This window comes from Electrona antarctica (assembly GCF_951216825.1).
Source record: "Electrona antarctica genome assembly, chromosome: 6".
NCBI lineage: Eukaryota > Metazoa > Chordata > Actinopteri > Myctophiformes > Myctophidae > Electrona > Electrona antarctica.
This window is the reverse complement of record NC_136811.1, coordinates 10,383,644-10,405,630: the sequence shown is the minus strand read 5'-3', so window position 1 is coordinate 10,405,630 and position 21,987 is coordinate 10,383,644. Positions and strand designations below refer to the sequence as shown.

Genomic DNA, 21,987 nt, shown 5'->3' with positions numbered 1-21,987 from the left:
TACTAGTGTAGCTAATCTAGCTATCCGGTCAAACTGCAACTATCACTCAAAACAAAATAATCTTTTATACAGTTGCGACAGTGTGGCGGTCCTACGTCACATGCATTAACGTTGGTCGGACATGGTCCAGCTGATTTATTTTTGTCTAATGCGAAACAGCGTGGCTGTCCATACAAGGAGGAGAAATGATCTACCGTATCTATCTAGCCCACCAAAACAAACATAAATGTACTTTTGCGTCGCATTATGGATAGCGACAGAAAGATACCATGGATATAATTAAACAATTGTTCCCCTGTACACAGCACACACTGTCTCCAGGTAAGAACAAAAAACTGTTCTGAAGCTGCACTTTCACTTTGTGTGTTGACTTGGTGCAGCCCCACAATGGAGAAATTATCTTTTCTGTCACTAACCTCTCTACAATGTCAATATATTAGTTTAGCATAAAATATGGGCTTTTCTAAATAAGGGCTTGCCCTTATTCAAAAGTTATGTAGGCTGTCATTGTATTTTCTGTGAATTAACTCACAGTTTAACCCAATGAATTGAACATGGTGGACCCTCTTGTAAACAAGTGTAATGCTTAATTGGGTCGTCCACTCACAGTTAACAGTCTTTGTATTGAGTTTGTGCTTGAAATGTACTGTAATTCTGCAAACTGTTAATACATATTTCAATCAATCAATCAATGATTCTCAGCCATTCAAATTTCAAGGACCCCCAAATTAAATGTATATGAATTAGCCTAGGGTGACAGCCTGACAGGGTCCTAGGCCATTTCATTATGATTTTCATCTCTGGCCTGGGACCCCAAAACATGTTTACAATATTTTACAACAGTTATCTACTTATTTAAAGCTGTGATTATTTATTTAAGAAGCACTGTTCTGAACCAATGTTCACCTTGAAATAAAAATAAAGATATGTAATCATCCTTAACCTTTAAGCTAAAATAATTATGACCGGGGACTTAAAATATTTTTTTAATTGATGGCCTTCATGCCCTGGCACTTGGCCTTGTGCCCTCAAAAAGTTGACCATACTAAAGGCCAAGTGGCCTTGCCCCTAAAAGGATGAAATTCCAGGCCTGGGCGTGCTACGAGCTTGCACCACATTTTCACGACTTTTCAAAAATAGCAGACCTACAGTACTGCTATTTTTGAAAAGTCGTGAAAATGTGGTGCAAATCTTTGAATATATATTTCAGAGAGAACATTTTTAACTAAAATATTCTTCGGTCCTTGACATGAAAAAGGTTCAGCACAACTGACATAGAAACATGGGTTTTTCAGAAAAATGTTAGGATTTAGAAGCCTTTTTTTTATCGACCTCAGTCCAAAATGGGTTAAACCTTGCTAGCGTGCAGCTATAGAAGACAGACTATAGGACTCACCCCAGGCAGCTCGGAGAAGCGCAGCACCTGCCTCTGCAGCCTCTGGCACTCCTTGTACTTGTCCTTGTAGTGTTCTGCCGCCATGTGCAGCCGGAGCTTCAGGTCCTCCACCTCCCTCTGCATCTCCGCCACCACCACGGCAACAGAAGCAGCAGGCTCTCCTGCAGCCTCCTCGTCGTCCTCGTCCTCTGCCCTGGCCTGGAGACAACGCAACGGGGGGGGGGGGGTTAACCCATTTTGACCTGAGATCAGATTCTAAAAATGTCTTCTACATCCTGACAGTTTTCTGAAAAAGCTATGTTTCTGTGTCAGTGGTTCTTCGATTTTTCGAAAATAGCAGACCTACGAGCTCGTAGCACGCCACTCGGTGGCTCGCGCCACTCGGTGGCTCGGGAGTTAAATGCTGCAATTTGTAAAAATGGCAAAATATGAATCCTAACGTCGTTGAAGTGGGACTCATAAAATGTCCCTGCAGGGACTCATCTAAAAGACCATCCCTGCATCCCGGGACTCATTACATTGAAAACCTTTTTACATCACTGAAATGTTATAATGAATTGAAAATGGTGGAGCCTTTTGTAAAACAAGTGTAATACTTTATGGTGTCGTCACACTCACAGTTGGACCCCTTTTGGTGTTTTAACACATTCTGGGCAGGAACCCCTTTTGGTGTTTTAACTAAGCATTATGTTATACTTTAGCTAGTGAAAAATAGCAGATCTACAAGCTCATAGCGCGCCACCGAGTGCCGCTATGAGCTTGTAGGTCTGCTATTTTTGAAAAATCGTGAAAATGCACAAATCTTTGAATATATATTCTTTCAGAGCGAACGTTTTTAACTCAAATATTTGCTTCAGAGGGGTTCCTGGAACAACATATTTTCAGATGGGGGTCGGAGGCCAATTACATATAATTGTTGTGGTCCTTTGACATGAAATATTGAGCACCACCGATACAGAAACATGAGGTATTTCAGAAAACTGTCAGGATTTAGAAGACCTTTTTTTCTCTTTTTTTTACGTCAGGCTTAACCCATTTTGACCTGGGAACGATTCTGCAAATGTCTTCTAAATCCTGAAAGCTATGTCAGTCGTTCTCAAACACTTTCATGTCACTTTTCACGATTCTTCAAAAATAGCAGACCGCCGCGCTATGAGCTTATAGATCTGCTATTTTTCAATAGCTAAAGCATAACAACGCTTAAAACACCAAAAGGGGTTACCGCCCAAAATGGCTTAAATGGGTTTTAAACATATCTCCTCGCTCACCATGGCCTCTCGCCTGGCGGCCTCGGCCCTGGTGTGCTCCACGAGGCGCTGCTCCAGGCGCTGGCAATGCGCCGCGGCCTCGGCCTTGCCCTGCCGCAGCGCGTCCGCCTCTAGGCGCATGCGGTACAGCTCCGTCATGCTGCGGTCGCGCGCGCTGGAGGCGTCGCGCAGCTCCGCCGACAGCATGGCCGACTGCTGCTGCGTGGCCTGCAGCTGCTCCTCCTTCTGACGGAGCTGCTCCTTCAGGGCCTTCATGTCGCCCTGCGAGGGGAGGGGGAGGGGGAGGGGGGGCAGCATCATAAGTGTTAAAGGTGTAGGGAAAAGGAAATGGTGGGCATTTTATTTTGAAGTTTCATTTTTATTTTATTTTTTTAAGATATTCTTTTGCGGCTTACGCCTTTTATTGGTTTTTTGAAGGGACAGACAGTAGGCTGACAGGAAACGGGAGAGAGATGGGGGAAGACATGCAGTAAAGGCCGTGTCGGGCTCGGGAGTCGAACCCGCGGCACACTGCGACTGGATTACCAGTCGGGTGCCCAGACGGTTACGCCACCGCCTGGGCGAAGTTTCAGTTTTGACGGTTTCAACTTGAAACGCCGCTCTGAAGTTTCTGAACCAATCAGAGCGTCACATCCCTTCAGGCGATGGGACGGTAGCTAGGGATGGTAGCCATGCTATACGCAGCAGCATGGTGTGTTTTTGTTTACAAGTCAGATAGTCGGCCAGCTGTACCAGTTTACTGTTATGTGGCTTATTTCTACCCTGTAATGTTTTCAGATACATATTTTAGTGATGATTAAGTTGAAACCGAGTAATACACTGTCTGGATGTCACCTTGAATGGGAATAAAAACGGAGGATTTCTGTAATCAGTAGCAGCTGTGTTGGACGGATGCGCAGATATGGGGAATTAAAAAACGGGTGAGCTTCATTTTTATTGGCTTTTATCGATGTGGGCCTCGACACGTCATCGCGCAGCACGTTTTCGTGGACTTTTGATATAAAAACACACAGAAATGAGAATTTGCCCATTTCTTTGGAATCCATTGTTAGGTATGCCCATATGATGACCACAGATATATGGTCTAAAAGTGTGAAAAACATATTTTTCATTTCACTACGCCTTTAATGCAGAAGTGGTGACCTAGGTAAGAGGTAGGGATGCACCGAAAGGGAAAATCTTGGCCGAAACCGAATACTGAATATAGTTAACAGTTGGCGGAAAACCGAATATCCGAATAGGATTAATATTATTTATCTTTTTTCCTACCATCGCCGTCATGGCCGTACCTTAAAGCTACCTGATTTATGGCAAAATAAATGGTTATGGAAAAACTTAACTCAAATAATAATCACTATTATGGGTCCATAAAACATGTATTCAGCTCTTTTGAATGCATTAATTGCATACACTATTCGGCGATATATTTTCTGCCTATTCGGGCCGAAACCGAATAGGCCGAAAATGCATTTTTAGCCATTTTCTGCCGAATATTCGGTGCATCACTACTAGTAAGAGGAGTATTGTTGTTGGTGGAGGCCGTTTACCAGAGGGGAGACCTTGGCCAGGATGTCTCTGTGCAGCTTGTCCTTGTCGGCGAGGCAGGCCTGCAGACGAGCCACCTCCTCCTTGATCTGGGCGATGGTGTTCTCTTTGTTTACGTCCACCGACTTCAGCATCTGCAGCTCCGCGCTCAGCTTGGTGTTCTCCAGCTCGCGGTTCTTCAGGTGAATCTGCACGCGCATATACATACACACACACACACACACACGGCGCACGCACACACACACACACACACACACACACACACACACACACTTGTGAGGACCTTCCATTGAAAACATTCATTCACTCTTCCAACACCGAAGTTCCAGACTAATATCTACGCAGTGATATTAACCCATTTTGGGCGGGGACCCCTTTTGGTGTTTTAAAGCATTATGTTATAGAGCGTCGCAGTCCCGCCCCCTACCATGGCCCAGGAAATGATTCTCCGTTCATTTTCCTCATAGACATTTCAGAAAGTATTTATTTAAAGACGTTTGTTGTTTTTCTTCTATGTAATTATTTGTTTGGTCCAAAATATTGTGTGTGTTGTCATGATTTGTCACGACTCGAGTTGGCTTCGTACGACGCTTAAAAGGTCTTTAAATAAATACTTTTTGAAATGTCTATGGGAAAAATGGGCCAAGGTAGGGGGCGGGACTGCGACGCTCTATACTTTAGCTATTGAAAAATAGCAGATCTACAAGCTCATAGCGCGCCACCGAGTGGCGCGCTACGAGCTTGTAGGTCTGCTATTTTTGAAAAATCGTCAAAATGTGGCGCAAATCTTTGAATATATATTATTACAGAGTGAACATTTTAACTCAAATCTTTGCTTCTGGGGAGGTCCCTGGAACAACATATTTTCAGATGGGGGGGTCGGAGGCATATTACATATAATTTTTGGGGTCCTCGACATGAAATATTGAGCACCACTGATACAGAAACATAAGGTTTTTCAGAAAACTGTCAGGATTTTCTTTTAATTTCGACGTCAGGCCTAAATGGGACAAGAGTCTTTGAACAGTCCACACACACACACACACACACACACACACACACACACACACACACACACACACACACTTGTATAACTGATTGCACTAGTACTGAAGGCTATACTCTCAAGAAATCACGCTACAGTCGCGTAGTCTGAACAACTCTGCGTGAGATGTACCAAACGACACGCGACACAATTAAAGTAAATGTCGCGTGACGTTAATTACAAAACAGAGAGTGAGGTGAGCCTGTAAAGTTTCCCCCAGTGCAGCTATACGGTCGCAGTGAGCTAAATTAGCTGGCAGGGTTGTGTTTTTTTTCTTTACCCCGGGTTTCCTTGGCGACGGTACTACGCACCACTCCCAAAGTCGTGCACCACAACAAAGAGCCACAAAAAAAACCCGTAAGAAGAACAAGGGGAGAATAAGTCATGCCCTGTTTTAGACTAACTACATAGTCTGGGGTGTATATTAACCCATTTTGGGGCGGGAACCCCTTTTGGTGTTAGCATTATGTTATGCTTTAGCTATTGAAAAATAGCAGACCTACGAGCTCATAGCACGCCACTCGGTGGCGCGCTATGAGCTCGTAGGTCTGCTATTTTTGAAAAATCGAAGAACGACTGACATAGAAACATAGCTTTTTCAGAAAACTGTCAGGACGTGGAAGACATTTTTAGAATCTGATCTCAGGCCAAAATGGGTTAACCCATTTTGGGGCGGGAACCCCTTTTGGTGTTAACATTATGTTATGCTTTAGCTATTGAAAAATAGCAGATCTACAAGCTCATAGCGCGCACCGAGTGGCGCGCTATGAGCTCGTAGGTCTGCTATTTTTGAAAAATCGAAGAACGACTGACATAGAAACATAGCTTTTTCAGAAAACTGTCAGGACGTGGAAGACATTTTTAGAATCTGATCTCAGGTCAAAATGGGTTAAGCCAAACTGACATAAACTTGGAAATCTTAACGATTTCTGACGTAGGAAGGGAAGGGAAGGTCGGGGACAGTTCTTTCGGAATCACTTTATTTGACGTGTGTGCAATAAATCACTGGTCCTCTGCCCCCCAAGCAATAAAACGGATACCTGGGGGACCCCCCCAGGTATCCTTGAGGGGGGTCCCAGGGGATCCCCATGCAAAATGACTGAATGGCTAGGAACTAGGGCAGACGCAACAACGCGGTCTACCAGTCATTGTCGATGGAAGCCAGCGACGTGACGATGCAAATGTGGGCTGCTCCAAATGATACTCCTGTTCGTCTTTGCGTCCTGCCCGTTCCATAGACCAGGGGTTCTCAACGTTTTTGGCCGAGGACCCCCGGAAATGCTTTGGCAATGTCTCAGGACCCCCGCCCCGCCCCCTCCCGACCCCCAATATAAATTGACTGCTACAATAACCTTAAACCATTTTGGGCGGGAACCTCTTTCGGTGTTTTAAGCATTGTTATAATTTAGCTATTGAAAAATAGCAGATGTACAAGCTCATAGCGTGCCACCGAGTGGCGCGCTACGAGCTTGTAGGTCTGCTATTTATTTTTTTTTGAAAATAATTTGGGGACCCCCTAAAATAATTTGGCGACCCCCCGAGGGGTCGCGACCCACGGGTTGAGAACCCCTGCCATAGACATTCCATAGACATGAAAAGGTAGACGCCTCTTCTTCCGGGCTCTGGGACGCGTGTGAAAATCGAAGGCATCATTTTCCCCCGAGATTCCTTTGCGAAGCATGAGCTGGACAAGCTTCCGCGTGCGTATAACGTAAGTTCCTGGAAAAACACACGATGTGATTGGCCAGTAGTCACTTGAGTGACAGGCGAGAGACATGGAGGAGTCGCATGAGTGACGTGACTTGGGCAGCGTGACTTCAGCACTTCCGCTTGACTTCCTGCCTTCATTGGAGACACGTCGCACCAATCAACTGCAGCGGCCAATGAGGCATCTAATTTCTTTAAATATCTATGGGGTGAAGTTAACCCACCATGGGACAGGTCTGTAACTCAGAGGGCATACACATGGAACCAAATGGATGCTTATTTGGGTCCATCCTGTATGCTCTCAGAGTTGAAGGAGAATTTCGGACTAGAAGGCTGTCTTACCAGCTGTTATTTTGTGCTGAAATGCATTATTGACTACTTCCCCTACCATACGCCCTCAATGGGGCGTTGGGTTTTAGTGCTAATTCGCTTATTTCCATCGCTCAAAAATCTTTTTATCATCATAATGTAAATAGTATCCCAAGCGGCACACTTTACTACTAATAAGAGAATTGGCCCAAAAACACAACCCCCATTGAGGGCTTATGGTAGGGGAAATAGCCAATAATGTGTTTTTGCACAAAATAACACCTGGACCTCTTTGGTGGAGACGCAACAACTACAAATAAAAGGTAAGAAAACCGTCTAGTCTGAAATTATCATTTAAATGAACACAGATGTCAGTCAGTGTAGATTGGGGCAACTAATTGGGAATCAATCTGGGAGTATCAAACTGTGGTGTCAAACTGGGAGTCCTTAAAATAAAAAGGTTGAGAATCTCTACAATAACCCACCTGATGACGATTCTACAAATGTCTTCTAAATCCTGACAGTTTTCTGAAAATTTTTTCTATGTCAGCGGTTCTCAAACTATTACATGTCAAGGACCCCCAGAATTATCTGTATTTGGCCGCCGACCCCCATGTGAAAATATGTTGTTCCAGGGACCCCCCGAGAAGCAAAGATTTGGCTTAAAAATGTTTGCTCTGAAAGAATATATATTCAAAGATTTGCACCACATTTTCACGATTTAAAAAAAAATAGCAGATCTACAAGCTCATAGCGCGGCACTCGGTGCCGCGCTATGAGCTTGTAGATCTGCTATTTTTCCAACAGCTAAAGCATAACATGATGCTTAAAAACACCAAAAGGGGTTCCCGCCCAGGATGGGTTAAACTCCAGTGTGTGAGGTTAGTGCATACTGTATGTTGATAGTGACTGTTTACCTTGTAGAGTTCCTTCTCATCTCTCTCGTTCTTTAGATGGGACTCCAGGGCTTCCTTCTCCACCGTCAGCTTCTTCACTCTGTCCTTCAGTCTGAGGAAAACACCTCATAGTTTTAGTTTATTCTAATTGCCCCCCCCCCCCCCCCCCCCCCTCGCAAAAGAGTTCTAAAGTAAGGGGCTGCCTTCACGAGGACGTCGCGGGCTGTTCCCCGCCTAAGTTTTGTGAACGATATAAAACTTACTGCGTCTACATTGCGGTTATGTTAATTATGTACGACGTCCACTCGAGACCGGTAAACTGCTTCGTTTTCAAGATAAAGATGCAGTACACATGGCTGGCCTGCAGATGGCCACAAAAAAAAAGAAAAAGCTTATTCTAAAGGCTATATGAAAGCGTTGGTATTTCACACAGGTGTTGCCAAATAACTAATTATCTTGATCAGATGCGCATATGCGTCATATCAATTTAATGAGCAGAGCAGTGCTGCTTCTCTCTGAGTCTGCACACACTGACTGACCAGCTAAAGTGTATGCCTACTAAACCATAATATATGACAAACCTTGGATTAATTCTTCTGAAAACAGCAGCAAGCACAAAGTAAGTGTGAGAGAGAGAGAGAGAGAGAGTGTGTGAGAGAGAGAGAGAGAGAGAGCGAGAGCGAGAGAGAGCGCGCCCCTTCTATTTTTTAACACGCAGCATCTCTCTCTCTCTCTCTCTCTGTGACTGTGACTGCGACGCGGTCAATAATATATAGCATAAATAATAGGCCAAATATAACACTTTCCCTCTATCTGTGATCAGCTCCTCACACACAACTCCTCTCTCGTGCATGCCTGCTCAATCTCAACAACGGTTTGCATGCGTGCGGGCTGCAGATCGGCTATTTTTGGAGAAGAGATTTATAGACATTATGTGCAAATATAAAATAGCTGTGATACTTATATGTAAGTGGTTATGGTGAAATAAACCATTAACACTGGTTAGTTTGGAGGGGCGAGGGGACTATGACATCACCGTTTCAGCAAATTAGGCGGCATTCGCTGTACACACGGAGACGTGAAAGTCGCGTCTCCAAACTTTCCCACTCTGGAAGGTAGTTTCAAAATTAGCCGTTAAAGTCCCCCAAAACGCCGTCTCCGTGTGACAAAAAGGGTAGATCGGCTAATTACTTGCCCCAGAAACACCGAATACGTCCTCGTCTGTACAGGCCCTATGTCTGCGGCCAAATACATATCTTTTTTTTTTGGGGGGGGGGGGGGGTCCTTGACATGAAGTTTTTCCACAAAACCATTAGGATTTAGGATACATTGGCCTCAGGTCTAAATGGGTTAAAGTGACGCTAAAGGGATTTTATTGCGATCTACAGGCTCACAACGCGTCGCGCTGCGACGCGTTGTGAGCTCGTAGATCGGCTATTTTTAGCATGCAACCAAGTGTAAAATGACTTATACTGGATAGTCCCTTCCTAACATGTTAGTCTAGTTTGTATTTGTTGATAGTTTTAGTCAACATAGCTTAAGTTTTCATTTAGTTTCATTTAGTTTTCGTAAGTGCAAAAAGGTAGTCGCCGAACATTTTTCGTCATAGTATTAACACATTGAGAGCCCACGCAAAACTGCCCAAAATCACTTTCACCTAGAAAATCCATTCACATTTTTTATAATTCAGCTGACTATGGAGACACATGCTGGAACTTTTTTCTTTGAAATGTTTTATAGTTTCTGAGTTATTTAATTTAAACGCCAAATGCATTCTCAATGGCAAAAACACAAACTTTGGCACCACGTGTAAAAAAAAAAAAAACGTTTTAATAAAAAATAAATAAAAATAAAAATATTTTTTTTGTATTTATTTTTTCAAAGACGTCCACAGACGTCTTGGGCTATGCACGTGCGGTAATACCCAGGACGTCCACAGACGTTTTGGGCACAAAATGTGTTAAGTCGACGAAATCAACACTCCTATGGACTCACCCATCCAACTCCGTCTCCTTCTGCAGACCCTTCTGGGTGACTCCCATCAGGTCCTCCTCCAGCTGGAGGACCCTGGCCGTGGCCTCCTCCAGCCTCCTCTTCACCTCCTCCCTCTCCTCCTGAAGAGCCTGGGCCGAGCTCTGCACCTCCTGGCAGACAGACAGACCATTGGAAATCAATGGAGGGGAAACATGCAGAGAGACTAGGGCACTTGGAAAGCCCACTGCTTGTTATTTTTGGGAAATGCGCATCATGTTCCAAACCCCCAGCCAGCCCCAAAAGTACTTTTAGTTATGTTCAAAATGTTTATATCTACCCGTGGAATTGGGCGCAGCAAATATTTGCTATGTCATGTAAAAAGAAAATATTTTAATTTAAAATGTCTCGATGGTATTTAGGAGAGCAACCTTTTAAAACAATCAAAAACAAAACGCCACCAAAACATGTTGGCTGAGTGTCATCAAATGGTGGTCCGCGGCTCAAATGCAGAAGAGATCATGGGTCTTGACATGAAACGGGTTGAAAACCCATTTCCTCAAATGTAACAACATGTTGTTACTTTTTAGGTCTGTCACAATGATTACATCACAATAATTTGACATAATCACAATTATTTTTTGCATAATGTCTTCAAACTTTAAAAACAAAATAGCAGAATTATCAGATCTACAAGCTTACTTGTAAGGTATTTACAACACAACTAGTTTAGCTATTTTGTAAATGTTTTGGAAAGATCTTTTGTAATTATTAAATGTGTCAGGGATTTCTTTGTATATTTAAGTTATTTGTCATATCTGACATTCCAATGTTCAATGCAAAAAAACACAATTAAATGAATCGCAATTAATTGTCAACTTAAATTTCGAACTGCGACAGCCCTACATACAAGGTTACCGACCTGACAGCGACGATATGCAATTTAACCCATTTTGGTGTTTTAAACATTATGTTATAATTTAGCTATTGAAAAATAGCAGATCTACAAGCTCATAGCGCGCCACCGAGTGGCGCGCTACGAGCTTGTAGGTCCGCCATTTTTGAAAAATCGTGAAAATGTGGCGCAAATCTTAGAATATATATCTAGAACGTTTTAACTCAAATCTTTGCTTCCGCTGGTATTTTCAGATGGGGGTCGGTGGCCAAATACATATTATTTTTGGGGTCCTTGACATGAAATATTGAGCACCACTGATACAGAAACATGAGGTATTTCAGAAAACTGTCAGGATTTAGAAGACATTTTTTTAAACGGAGAGCACAAAAAAACCAGAAAGCAGTTCAGACTGCGTACAGCACATTCAGTTTCGCTTCAAGTCTTTCATGGCAGCTACTGTAGCATTGCAAGCAACGGAGGTTTGGATTTCTCTACTGTATGTTTATAGGGAGAATTTTGGAATCATTTTTCTCGCACCACATAAAAACTCCGTATAAAAGTGTAGTCATAAAATTAACAGCCGCAAAAAAAATCTGTAATCATGTTTTCATCTCATGCAAAAGCTGGTTTTAAATGCCCCGGGAAGATTTATGGTACGTGAAATAACGGTTGTAGAAATTAGTAGACGCTGCTTTTAAAAATGATTTGCTTAAGCCATTTAGACCAGAGTCCGATTCTAAAAAAAAAGTGTTACATAGTTATGTTTCTGGTGCTCAACCTTTTTCATGTTAAAGACCCCCAGAATTATCTGTATTTGGCTGCGGACCCCCTCTGAAAATATGTAGTTCCAACTTCCAGGGACACCCAGAAGCAAAGATATGAGTTAAATACGCTCGCTGTGTAAGAATATATATTCAAAGATTTGCGCCACATTTTCACGATTTAAAAACAAAATAGCAGATCTACAAGCTCGTAGCGCGGCACCGAGTGCCACGCTACGAGCTTGTAGATCTGCTATTTTTCAATAGCTAAAGTATAACATAATAATGCCAAAAAGGGGGGTTCCCGTCCAGAATGGGTTAACCCATTTTGGGCGGGAACCCCTTTTGGTGTTAGCATTATGTTATGCTTTAGCTATTGAAAAATAGCAGATCTACAAGCTCGTAGCGCGCCACCGAGTGGCGCGCTACGAGCTTGTAGGTCTGCTATTTTTGAAAAATCGAAGAACGACTGACATAGAAACATAGCTTTTTCAGAAAACTGTCAGGATGTAGAAGACATTTTTAGAATCTGATCTCAGGTCAAAATGGGTTAACATAAAAAAAGAAAATAATAATAACTCTGATAATGGGGACTGTCGAGGTCTGATTTATCTCTTTGGGTGCGTAGTACAGACGTTTGGATCGGCCTGCGGTCTACCAGTGTGGAGAAGATGAAGGGATGGGAGTCCAAGCCCACACTAGGGGGTGCTGAGAGACTGCGAGGCCCAGATGGGAGCTCTGTACCTCGGACCAAAAGAGCCCCATTGAGACCTGAGAACAAGATTCTACAAAAAATGTCTTCTAAAATCATGACAGTTTTCTGAAAAAACCCCTATGTTTCAATATCGGTGGTTCTCAAACTATTTCATGTCAATAAAAGGACCCCCAGAATGATCTACAAGATTGTAGATCTGCTATTTTTCAACCGCTACAGTTTTAAAATAATGGTTAAAAGCTATAAGGCGACACAGACTTTTTCCCCTTTTTATTTTAGACTTTTCTATATGTTCATAAATAGGTGAAAATAGACAATATATATACTTACAGGCATTGCAATGCATTGTGAGCTGGTAGATCTACAGCTCGTGGAGCTGTTTTTGAAATTCATCAGACAACTAATAATAATAATAATAATACAGGCAATTGTTATTTTCTTGGTACATACTATGCTGCTATACGTTCTGTATACGTGCTGTATACGTTCTGGCTCTGTCACCAGCTATACCGTAGTGTTAAGTATAGGGTTAAAGGCATGTAATTTCAGGGAAACAGAGCTGCAAAAAAAAGGTTTTGGGGAAAACAGGAAAAAAAAAACGTTTGGGACATTTACACCGTGTTTAGACGCGGAGCATTTCCTCTGGGCAGATCCCAACCCCCTCCAAAGCTAAAGCCTCCTGTGCAACATGCAACTCCCAAACATGTAAACTAAATAATATGGACCCCGTTACACTCTCAGGAAGGAACCCCTTCTGTTATACTTTAGCTATTGAAAAATAGCAGATCTACAAGCTCATAGCGCTGGGGGGAGGGGGATTGGTGGCCAATTACATATATTTTTGGGTGTCCTTGACATGAAATAGTTTGAGAACCACCGACATAGAAACACGGGTTTTTCAGAAAACTGTCAGGTCTAAATGGGTTAAGGACTCGCATCCTAATTTTGGGCGTGTCATAACACATGGATTAAAGCAAAATATAATCTCACGACTGAAAATGTTTAAATGGCCAAGTCCTAAATGTGAGATTTGTGAGACAGCATGAAAGGAGCCGCCCCACACACACACACACTAGCGCCGATTCCTAAACAATCAACACAATAATGCAAAATGATGACGTTTTAGTAATATTGTCCCTGCTTTCAACCAGGTTAAATACATCACAGATTGAGGCTTTTTAACCTTTGCTTTCATATGAGATATCCGACCGAGACCATTACAGATTTGATGGAAGATGCTTCAGAACAGATTGCTAGTTTGACTAACATCAAATGCTCTTAAATAATAACTTAAATAATCTATATGCTCTTAATGTGCAACCCATTATGTTATACTTTAGCTATTGAAAAATAGCAGATCTACAAGCTCATAGCGCGGCACTCGGTGCCGTGCTACAAGTTTGTAGATGTGCTATTTTTGAAAAATCGGGGAAATGTGGCGCAAATCTTTGAATATATATTCTTTTAGAGCAAACGTTTTTAACGTTTCTGGGGGATCCCTGGAACAACATATTTTGAGATTGGGGTTCGCGGCCAATTACAGATAATTCTGGGGGTCCTTGACATGAAATAGTTTGAGAACCACCAATACAGAAACATGGGGTTTTTCAGAAAACTGTCATGATTTAGAAGACATTTTGTAGAATCTGGTCTCAGGTCTTCAATGGGGTTAACAGCGCATATATATATACGGACTGGGCTCATGGCGGCGGTCCTCACTTGGTTCTCTCTCCTCAGCTGGGCGCAGGTCTCCTTCTCCTGCTCGCACTCCATCTGCAGGCGCTCCCTCTCCTCCTCCAGCTGCTCCTTCTCCTGCTGGAGCACATCTATGTTCTTCACCAGCTCCTCCTTCTCTCGCATGGACTCCTCCAGCTTCTGCTACGAGAGGGAAGGAAAGGAGAGGAGAGAGAGAGAGAGAGAGAGAGAGAGAGAGAGAGAGAGAGAGACAGAGAAATAGAGAGAGAGAGAGACAGAGAAATAGAGAGAGAGAGAGAGAGAGAGAGAAATAGAGAGAGAGAGAGAGAGAGAGAGAGAGAGAGAGAGAGAGAGAGAGAAATAGAGAGAGAGAGAGAAATAGAGAGAGAGAGATAAATAGAGAGAGAGAGAGAGAGACAGAGACAGAGACAGAGACAGAGAGAGAGAGAAATAGAGAGAGAGAGAGAGAGAGAGAGAGAGAGAGAGAGAAAAGAAAGAAAGGTTGTTGTAATTAGATGGTAGTTCATTCCTCATTCAGCGTGGTTCAATTCACCGCCATGTTAAAAACAAATAAGAAAAATGTCTAATATAGTATGTTCTGTCCGTTGAGTCAAACTTTGTTTAAATGAATACATTAGAGTACGTTTATACAACATAACATACTATTGGTGGTGTTTTTTGTATTTGGTCTCCCCGCCCTTCTATTGAGACAATCCAAAACGTGGGGACATTTACAGTGCTTACAATGCTACGGTTACAGTCGCAGTGCGACGCCTTTTGGGCTGGTCGATCTGCTATTTTTGATGTGACAGTGATATGCAATGTAGAGAAACTCTGGAGTGAGTGTGGAACTATGGTGCCCCTCTGGAGTGAGTGTGGAACTATGGTGGCCCTCTGGAGTGAGTGTGGAACTATGGTGGCCCTCTGGAGTGAGTGTGGAACTATGGTGGCCCTCTGGAGTGAGTGTGGACCTATGGTGGCCCTCTGGAGTGAGTGTGGACCTATGGTGGCCCTCTGGAGTGAGTGTGGACCTATGGTGGCCCTCTGGAGTGAGTGTGGAACTATGGTGGCCCTCTGGAGTGAGTGTGGACCTATGGTGGCCCTCTGGAGTGAGTGTGGACCTATGGTGGCCCTCTGGAGTGAGTGTGGAACTATGGTGGCCCTCTGGAGTGAGTGTGGAACTATGGTGGCCCTCTGGAGTGAGTGTGGAACTATGGTGGCTCTCTGGAGTGAGTGTGGAACTATGGTGGCCCTCTGGAGTGAGTGTGGAACTATGGTGGCCCTCTGGAGTGAGTGTGGAACTATGGTGGCCCTCTGGAGTGAGTGTGGAACTATGGTGGCCCTCTGGAGTGAGTGTGGAACTATGGTGGCCCTCTGGAGTGAGTGTGGAACTATGGTGGCCCTCTGGAGTGAGTGTGGCACTATGGTGGCCCTCTGGAGTGAGTGTGGCACTATGGTGGCCCTCTGGAGTGAGTGTGGAACTATGGTGGCCCTCTGGAGTGAGTGTGGCACTATGGTGGCCCTCTGGAGTGAGTGTGGCACTATGGTGGCCCTCTGGAGTGAGTGTGGAACTATGGTGCCCCCTCCCCGTCTTCGAACTTGCCCCAGCCCTGTCTGTCTGTGCGTGTTACCTCCAGGAAGCCGGCCTTGGTGGTGACCACCAGGATGTCCGAGTTGCACTCATCCTCGATGGTCAGCAGTTCGTAGTCGCAGCCCGGGCTGCCGGCGCGGAACTGGAAGGGCGTGCTGGCGCCGCGGATCTCGCACTTGTGCGTCACGTAGCAGAACTGGTAGAACTCCCCGTCGTCGTTGGGCACGTAGTATCCTGGTTAGGAAATGGAGCTCGTTAATGTTTATTGATAACAAGCACCTTATCGAGCATTTTCTATTATTTAGTGGAAAGACGGGAGACAATAGATTCTGGACAGAACCAGTAACTTTTTACTAGGGCCTTCAAATACAGTACTTTTCTAACAGACGGAAGGCAATTGACTTTTTTTACCAATAAAAATAAATCCTTGGTTGCGGACAAGGAAGCTTAGAGGAAGGAAAGGACATGGTCACATGACACTTTCATGGATGCTTTCGTGGGAGCCAAACTACACCCGGAAGTTCGGCAGAATGCACTGGAGCCAAACACTATTTCTGAATGACTGAGACCTTTTGTAAAGTAATCGCTTCTGGAAAATAACAGAAGACATGTAACACATTATCGTCTGCTGTGTTGCTTTTCTGATGTGTACACTGTAATTATGTAGAGGTATGGGCCCTCATTTATCAACCGTGCGTACGCCAAAATATGGGTGTACGCCGAAATTACCGCAATTTTCGGCATTTACCATTTGCGCCAACGTTTGATTTTGATCTTGTGCCAAGACAAAACTCACGTCTGGTCGGGAGCTGTCGTACGCTTTGTCCTCACCTGTTTTTCTGTCGTAGAACAGCGGAGCAGCATTGTTTGACCAGCTGAGAGGCTGTCACAGGCATCGAAACATATGTATTCACTCCTACAATGTTTATATAAAACTGTATGTATATGGGCTAAATGTAAAAAAGGAAAAAAAAGTAAAGGAATACATCAACGATGTGTCTTTGTGTCATATGAAATTAGTAGGAGATTTCCAACTTTACAAGCAAGCAATTAAAATCGCGCATTTAAAAACAATGTTGCAAGTTAGATGCGTAAGCCATTTAAACAGTGTTTTGCATGATGAGCGCATACTATGCGAGGATTTGGGCTGTCTGTGCTGAAATATTTCCATGACGGGACGTTGGATAGTATAGTGCAGCGCTGCAGCTGCGGAGAGTCCCAACTTGGGTAGCCTACTGTAGCCGAATCTACAGCAGGCCGATGTCTTTCTGGAGTTACAGTATGTGCAATCTCCTCCTCGTTTAATAAACCCGACGCGTCGCTCGAATGCCAAATGTGCCGTGCCAGCGCAAGTGGGAACGCATCGGAGATAGTATAGCCTAAGCCAGCCTGCAGCCCACCATACCACCACCAATGTCCAGTGCCACATGAGGCTACGGGTTTGGCTGCAATATTCATATAAATGACAGTTGACAGCGAGGCAATTTAAATAGACTGTCGGACGTGCATGGTCAATTGGTCACGGTGTCACGGACGGACCACAGTGATAGAGAGAGACAGACAGGACAGGAGATGCACCTTGCAAAACAGCAGCGCGTGCGCGCCTATTTGTTATATAATTCATGGTTCACAGGTTCAGGTTTTCGTTCACTAATATATCTTGTTGTATATTAAATGAATAAAGACTTTAATAATTTAATATACAACTAACAACACAGTGACAGTTGCTTGCAAATTGCGATATGTGCGTGCATGCGTGCGTGCGGGGGGTGAGGCGGCAGCAAGGGAAGCGAAGCGAGAGGAGAAACAGACAGGGTAGTCCTACAGCTTTATTTAATTCATGCAGGTTTATTTATTTAAGATACAACAAGTTGCGTGCGTCTGTGTGTGTGTATGGGAGGGGGCAGCAAGGCAACTTAGGTGACATTCACACCAGAAAGCTTTGCTGCGATTCAAACGAATCCTGCGCATTGTCAGAAAGTGCACTTCGTTTGACAGGTGAAACTTTTTTTCCCCTGTAACCATGGTTTCCAGGTCGTATTGCAGTTGTTCATGTCGCAAAAACGAGGGCGAGGCTAGATTTTATAGGGCGTGCCAGATAGATTTCAGCCGTCACATTTATTAACGTCGGAACGAAATTAAGGAAGAAACAGCTGTCTGCGATCACTTTGTAAATGCCGACCCGACGTGGGTGTACTACGAATCCTACACTCGAATTTGGGGCAGATTTTACACTCGATTGATAAATGAGGGCAATGGTATCTAAAGAGCACAAAGTACCTTTCTGAGCGTACCAAGTATCGTGAGACTTCCCACCGTTTCCTGTCTGGCAGCCAAATCTCGCGATACCTTCCTAGCCAGAAACGATACCTTCTGCCGTTTAGATCCTTAAATAAAATAAATTATATACTGTGCACTCTGTGCACATCGAAAAGCAAGTGATTAGAAAACAACCTGTGATATGTCTTCTTTTATATTACTGAACCGATTATATGACAAAGATCTCAATTGTTCAGAAATAATGTTTGTTAGGAGCTGGTCCAGCCGGCTCCATTCACAGCCGTGTATTCATTGAACTTCCGGTGCGAGTTTTGGCTCCCATGAAAGCTTCCATAAAAGTGTCATGGCGCAGCCCAGTCACGTGACCATTTCCTTTCCTTTCTCTAAGCTTCCTTGGTCGCAGCAAGGAAGCATAGAGAAGGAAAGGAAACGGCCACGCGACTGGGCTGCGCCATGAGACTTTCATGGGAGCCAAAACACACACTCCGGGCCACTCGTCGGGAGTGTGACCACTGAAGCCCCATATTCTTTGTCGAGAATAGTAGCAAAAATAGCCAATCTACGTACAGGCTGTGGATAAAAAAAAAAAGTCATGCTCAAAATAGGTACAGGTAGAAAGTGGTTAAGTCCATGTCTAACTGTTCGGAATGATTTAACGCTAATGTAATGGAAAGTGACTCCGATAGTCATATCCACTGACCATATTCACACACACGGCAGCCACTTTGGCCAATACGGTCCTTGGAACCTATTGGTTTTTACATTATGGTTTTGAATATGAAAAGATTCCGTCGGATGTCTGTCACGCATCCTCCTCACTGCATGCTCTATAGAAACTGCCATAATAAAGCAATGACGCAGATAATAATAATATGGTCTCGCCAACGCCAGAAGACAGATCCACGAGTAACCGCTCTTTCACCTTTAACGTAACCCCGTGTTTTTTTTGGCACGGTACCTTTTCACGGCTGTGAAAGAAAAGGTGGCAGAGGTTTTATAAAAAAAAAAAAGTGTGGTTTAATCTTACCTTGGAACACCACAGCCCTGTTGACCGCTCTGCCTTCCGTGTAGTTCTCGGGGAGAGGCGACCACAGGAATGTGTAATAGTCCTTCGCTGTGCTCCAACCCACCTGCAAAGACAGCATGGGCACTAGTGTTCAATGTAGCGCTCTCATTAGGGCAAGGGCACAGTGTTCAATGTAGCGCTCTCATTAGGGCAAGGGCACCGTGTTCAATGTAGCGCTCTCATTAGGGCAAGGGCACCGTGTTCAATGTAGCGCTCTCATTACAGCAAGGGCACCGTGTTCAATGTAGCGCTCTCATTAGGGCAAGGGCACAGTGTTCAATGTAGCGCTCTCATTAGGGCAAGGGCACCGTGTTCAATGTAGCGCTCTCATTAGGGCAAGGGCACCGTGTTCAATGTATCGCTCTCATTAGGGCAAGGGCACCGTGTTCAATGTAGCGCTCTCATTAGGGCAAGGGCACCGTGTTCAATGTAGCGCTCTCATTAGGGCAAGGGCACCGTGTTCAATGTATCGCTCTCATTAGGGCAAGGGCACCGTGTTCAATGTAGCGCTCTCATTACGGCAAGGGCACCGTGTTCAATGTAGCGCTCTCATTAGGGCAAGGGCACAGTGTTCAATGTAGCGCTCTCATTAGGGCAAGGGCACCGTGTTCAATGTAGCGCTCTCATTAGGGCAAGGGCACCGTGTTCAATGTAGCGCTCTCATTAGGGCAAGGGCACCGTGTTCAATGTAGCGCTCTCATTAGGGCAAGGGCACAGTGTTCAATGTAGCGCTCTCATTAGGGCAAGGGCACCGTGTTCAATGTAGCGCTCTCATTAGGGCAAGGGCACCGTGTTCAATGTAGCGCTCTCATTACAGCAAGGGCACCGTGTTCAATGTAGCGCTCTCATTAGGGCAAGGGCACCGTGTTCAATGTAGCGCTCTCATTAGGGCAAGGGCACAGTGTTCAATGTAGCGCTCTCATTAGGGCAAGGGCACCGTGTTCAATGTAGCGCTCTCATTACAGCAAGGGCACCGTGTTCAATGTAGCGCTCTCATTACGGCAAGGGCACAGTGTTCAATGTAGCGCTCTCATTAGGGCAAGGGCACCGTGTTCAATGTAGCGCTCTCATTAGGGCAAGGGCACAGTGTTCAATGTAGCGCTCTCATTAGGGCAAGGGCACCGTGTTCAATGTAGCGCTCTCATTAGGGCAAGGGCACCGTGTTCAATGTAGCGCTCTCATTAGGGCAAGGGCACCGTGTTCAATGTAGCGCTCTCATTAGGGCAAGGGCACCGTGTTCAATGTAGCGCTCTCATTACAGCAAGGGCACCGTGTTCAATGTAGCGCTCTCATTAGGGCAAGGGCACCGTGTTCAATGTAGCGCTCTCATTAGGGCAAGGGCACCGTGTTCAATGTAGCGCTCTCATTAGGGCAAGGGCACCGTGTTCAATGTAGCGCTCTCATTAGGGCAAGGGCACCGTGTTCAATGTAGCGCTCTCATTAGGGCAAGGGCACAGTGTTCAATGTAGCGCTCTCATTAGGGCAAGGGCACCGTGTTCAATGTAGCGCTCTCATTAGGGCAAGGGCACCGTGTTCAATGTAGCGCTCTCATTACAGCAAGGGCACCGTGTTCAATGTAGCGCTCTCATTAGGGCAAGGGCACCGTGTTCAATGTAGCGCTCTCATTAGGGCAAGGGCACAGTGTTCAATGTAGCGCTCTCATTAGGGCAAGGGCACCGTGTTCAATGTAGCGCTCTCATTAGGGCAAGGGCACAGTGTTCAATGTAGCGCTCTCATTAGGGCAAGGGCACCGTGTTCAATGTAGCGCTCTCATTAGGGCAAGGGCACCGTGTTCAATGTAGCGCTCTCATTACAGCAAGGGCACCGTGTTCAATGTAGCGCTCTCATTAGGGCAAGGGCACAGTGTTCAATGTAGCGCTCTCATTAGGGCAAGGGCACCGTGTTCAATGTAGCGCTCTCATTAGGGCAAGGGCACAGTGTTCAATGTAGCGCTCTCATTAGGGCAAGGGCACCGTGTTCAATGTAGCGCTCTCATTAGGGCAAGGGCACAGTGTTCAATGTAGCGCTCTCATTAGGGCAAGGGCACCGTGTTCAATGTAGCGCTCTCATTAGGGCAAGGGCACCGTGTTCAATGTAGCGCTCTCATTACAGCAAGGGCACCGTGTTCAATGTAGCGCTCTCATTAGGGCAAGGGCACAGTGTTCAATGTAGCGCTCTCATTAGGGCAAGGGCACCGTGTTCAATGTAGCGCTCTCATTAGGGCAAGGGCACCGTGTTCAATGTAGCGCTCTCATTACGGCAAGGGCACCACGTTCAATGTGGTGTTGTTAGCGTGTTCAGTGTAGCACCGTTAGCGTGTTCAATGTAGCGCTCTCATTAGGGCAAGGGCACCACGTTCAATGTGGTGTTGTTAGCGTGTTCAGTGTAGCACCGTTAGCGTGTTCAATGTAGCGCACTCATTACAGCAAGGGCACCACGTTCAATGTAGCGCTCTCATTAGGGCAAGGGCACCACGTTCAATGTAGCGCTGTTAGTGTGTTCAATGTAGCGCTGTCATTACAGCAAGGGCACCGTGTTCAATGTAGCGCTCTCATTACGGCAAGGGCACCACGTTCAATGTGGTGTTGTTAGCGTGTTCAGTGTAGCGATGTTAGCGTGTTCAATGTAGCGCTCTCATTACAGCAAGGGCACCGTGTTCAATGTAGCGCTATCATTACGGCAAGGGCACCGTGTTCAATGTGGTGTTGTTAGCGTGTTCAGTGTAGCGATGTTAGCGTGTTCAATGTAGCGCTCTCATTACGGCAAGGGCACCGTGTTCAATGTGGTGTTGTTAGCGTGTTCAGTGTAGCACCGTTAGCGTGTTCAATGTAGCGCACTCATTAC

At 44.9% G+C, this 21,987-nt stretch overlaps 1 protein-coding gene across 4 annotated transcripts in view; it reads right to left on the bottom strand.

Annotated features, from left to right (window-relative positions):
* The window catches only part of tax1bp1b (Tax1 (human T-cell leukemia virus type I) binding protein 1b), a 58,069-nt gene that overhangs the window by 19,163 nt on the left and 16,919 nt on the right, over positions 1-21,987 (bottom strand). For 3 of the 4 annotated variants that reach the window (XM_079504497.1, XM_079504494.1, XM_079504495.1), the window contains exons 4-11: positions 19,105-19,207; positions 15,838-16,031; positions 14,231-14,389; positions 10,162-10,310; positions 8,188-8,278; positions 4,212-4,397; positions 2,665-2,925; positions 1,397-1,594 (exon numbers count right to left, since the gene is read on the bottom strand). In XM_079504497.1, coding sequence (XP_079360623.1) covers positions 1,397-1,594; positions 2,665-2,925; positions 4,212-4,397; positions 8,188-8,278; positions 10,162-10,310; positions 14,231-14,389; positions 15,838-16,031; positions 19,105-19,207 — 1,341 coding nt within the window. The remainder of the gene's footprint in view (positions 1-1,396; positions 1,595-2,664; positions 2,926-4,211; positions 4,398-8,187; positions 8,279-10,161; positions 10,311-14,230; positions 14,390-15,837; positions 16,032-19,104; positions 19,208-21,987) is intronic. The other variant, XM_079504496.1, reaches the window with a different exon arrangement.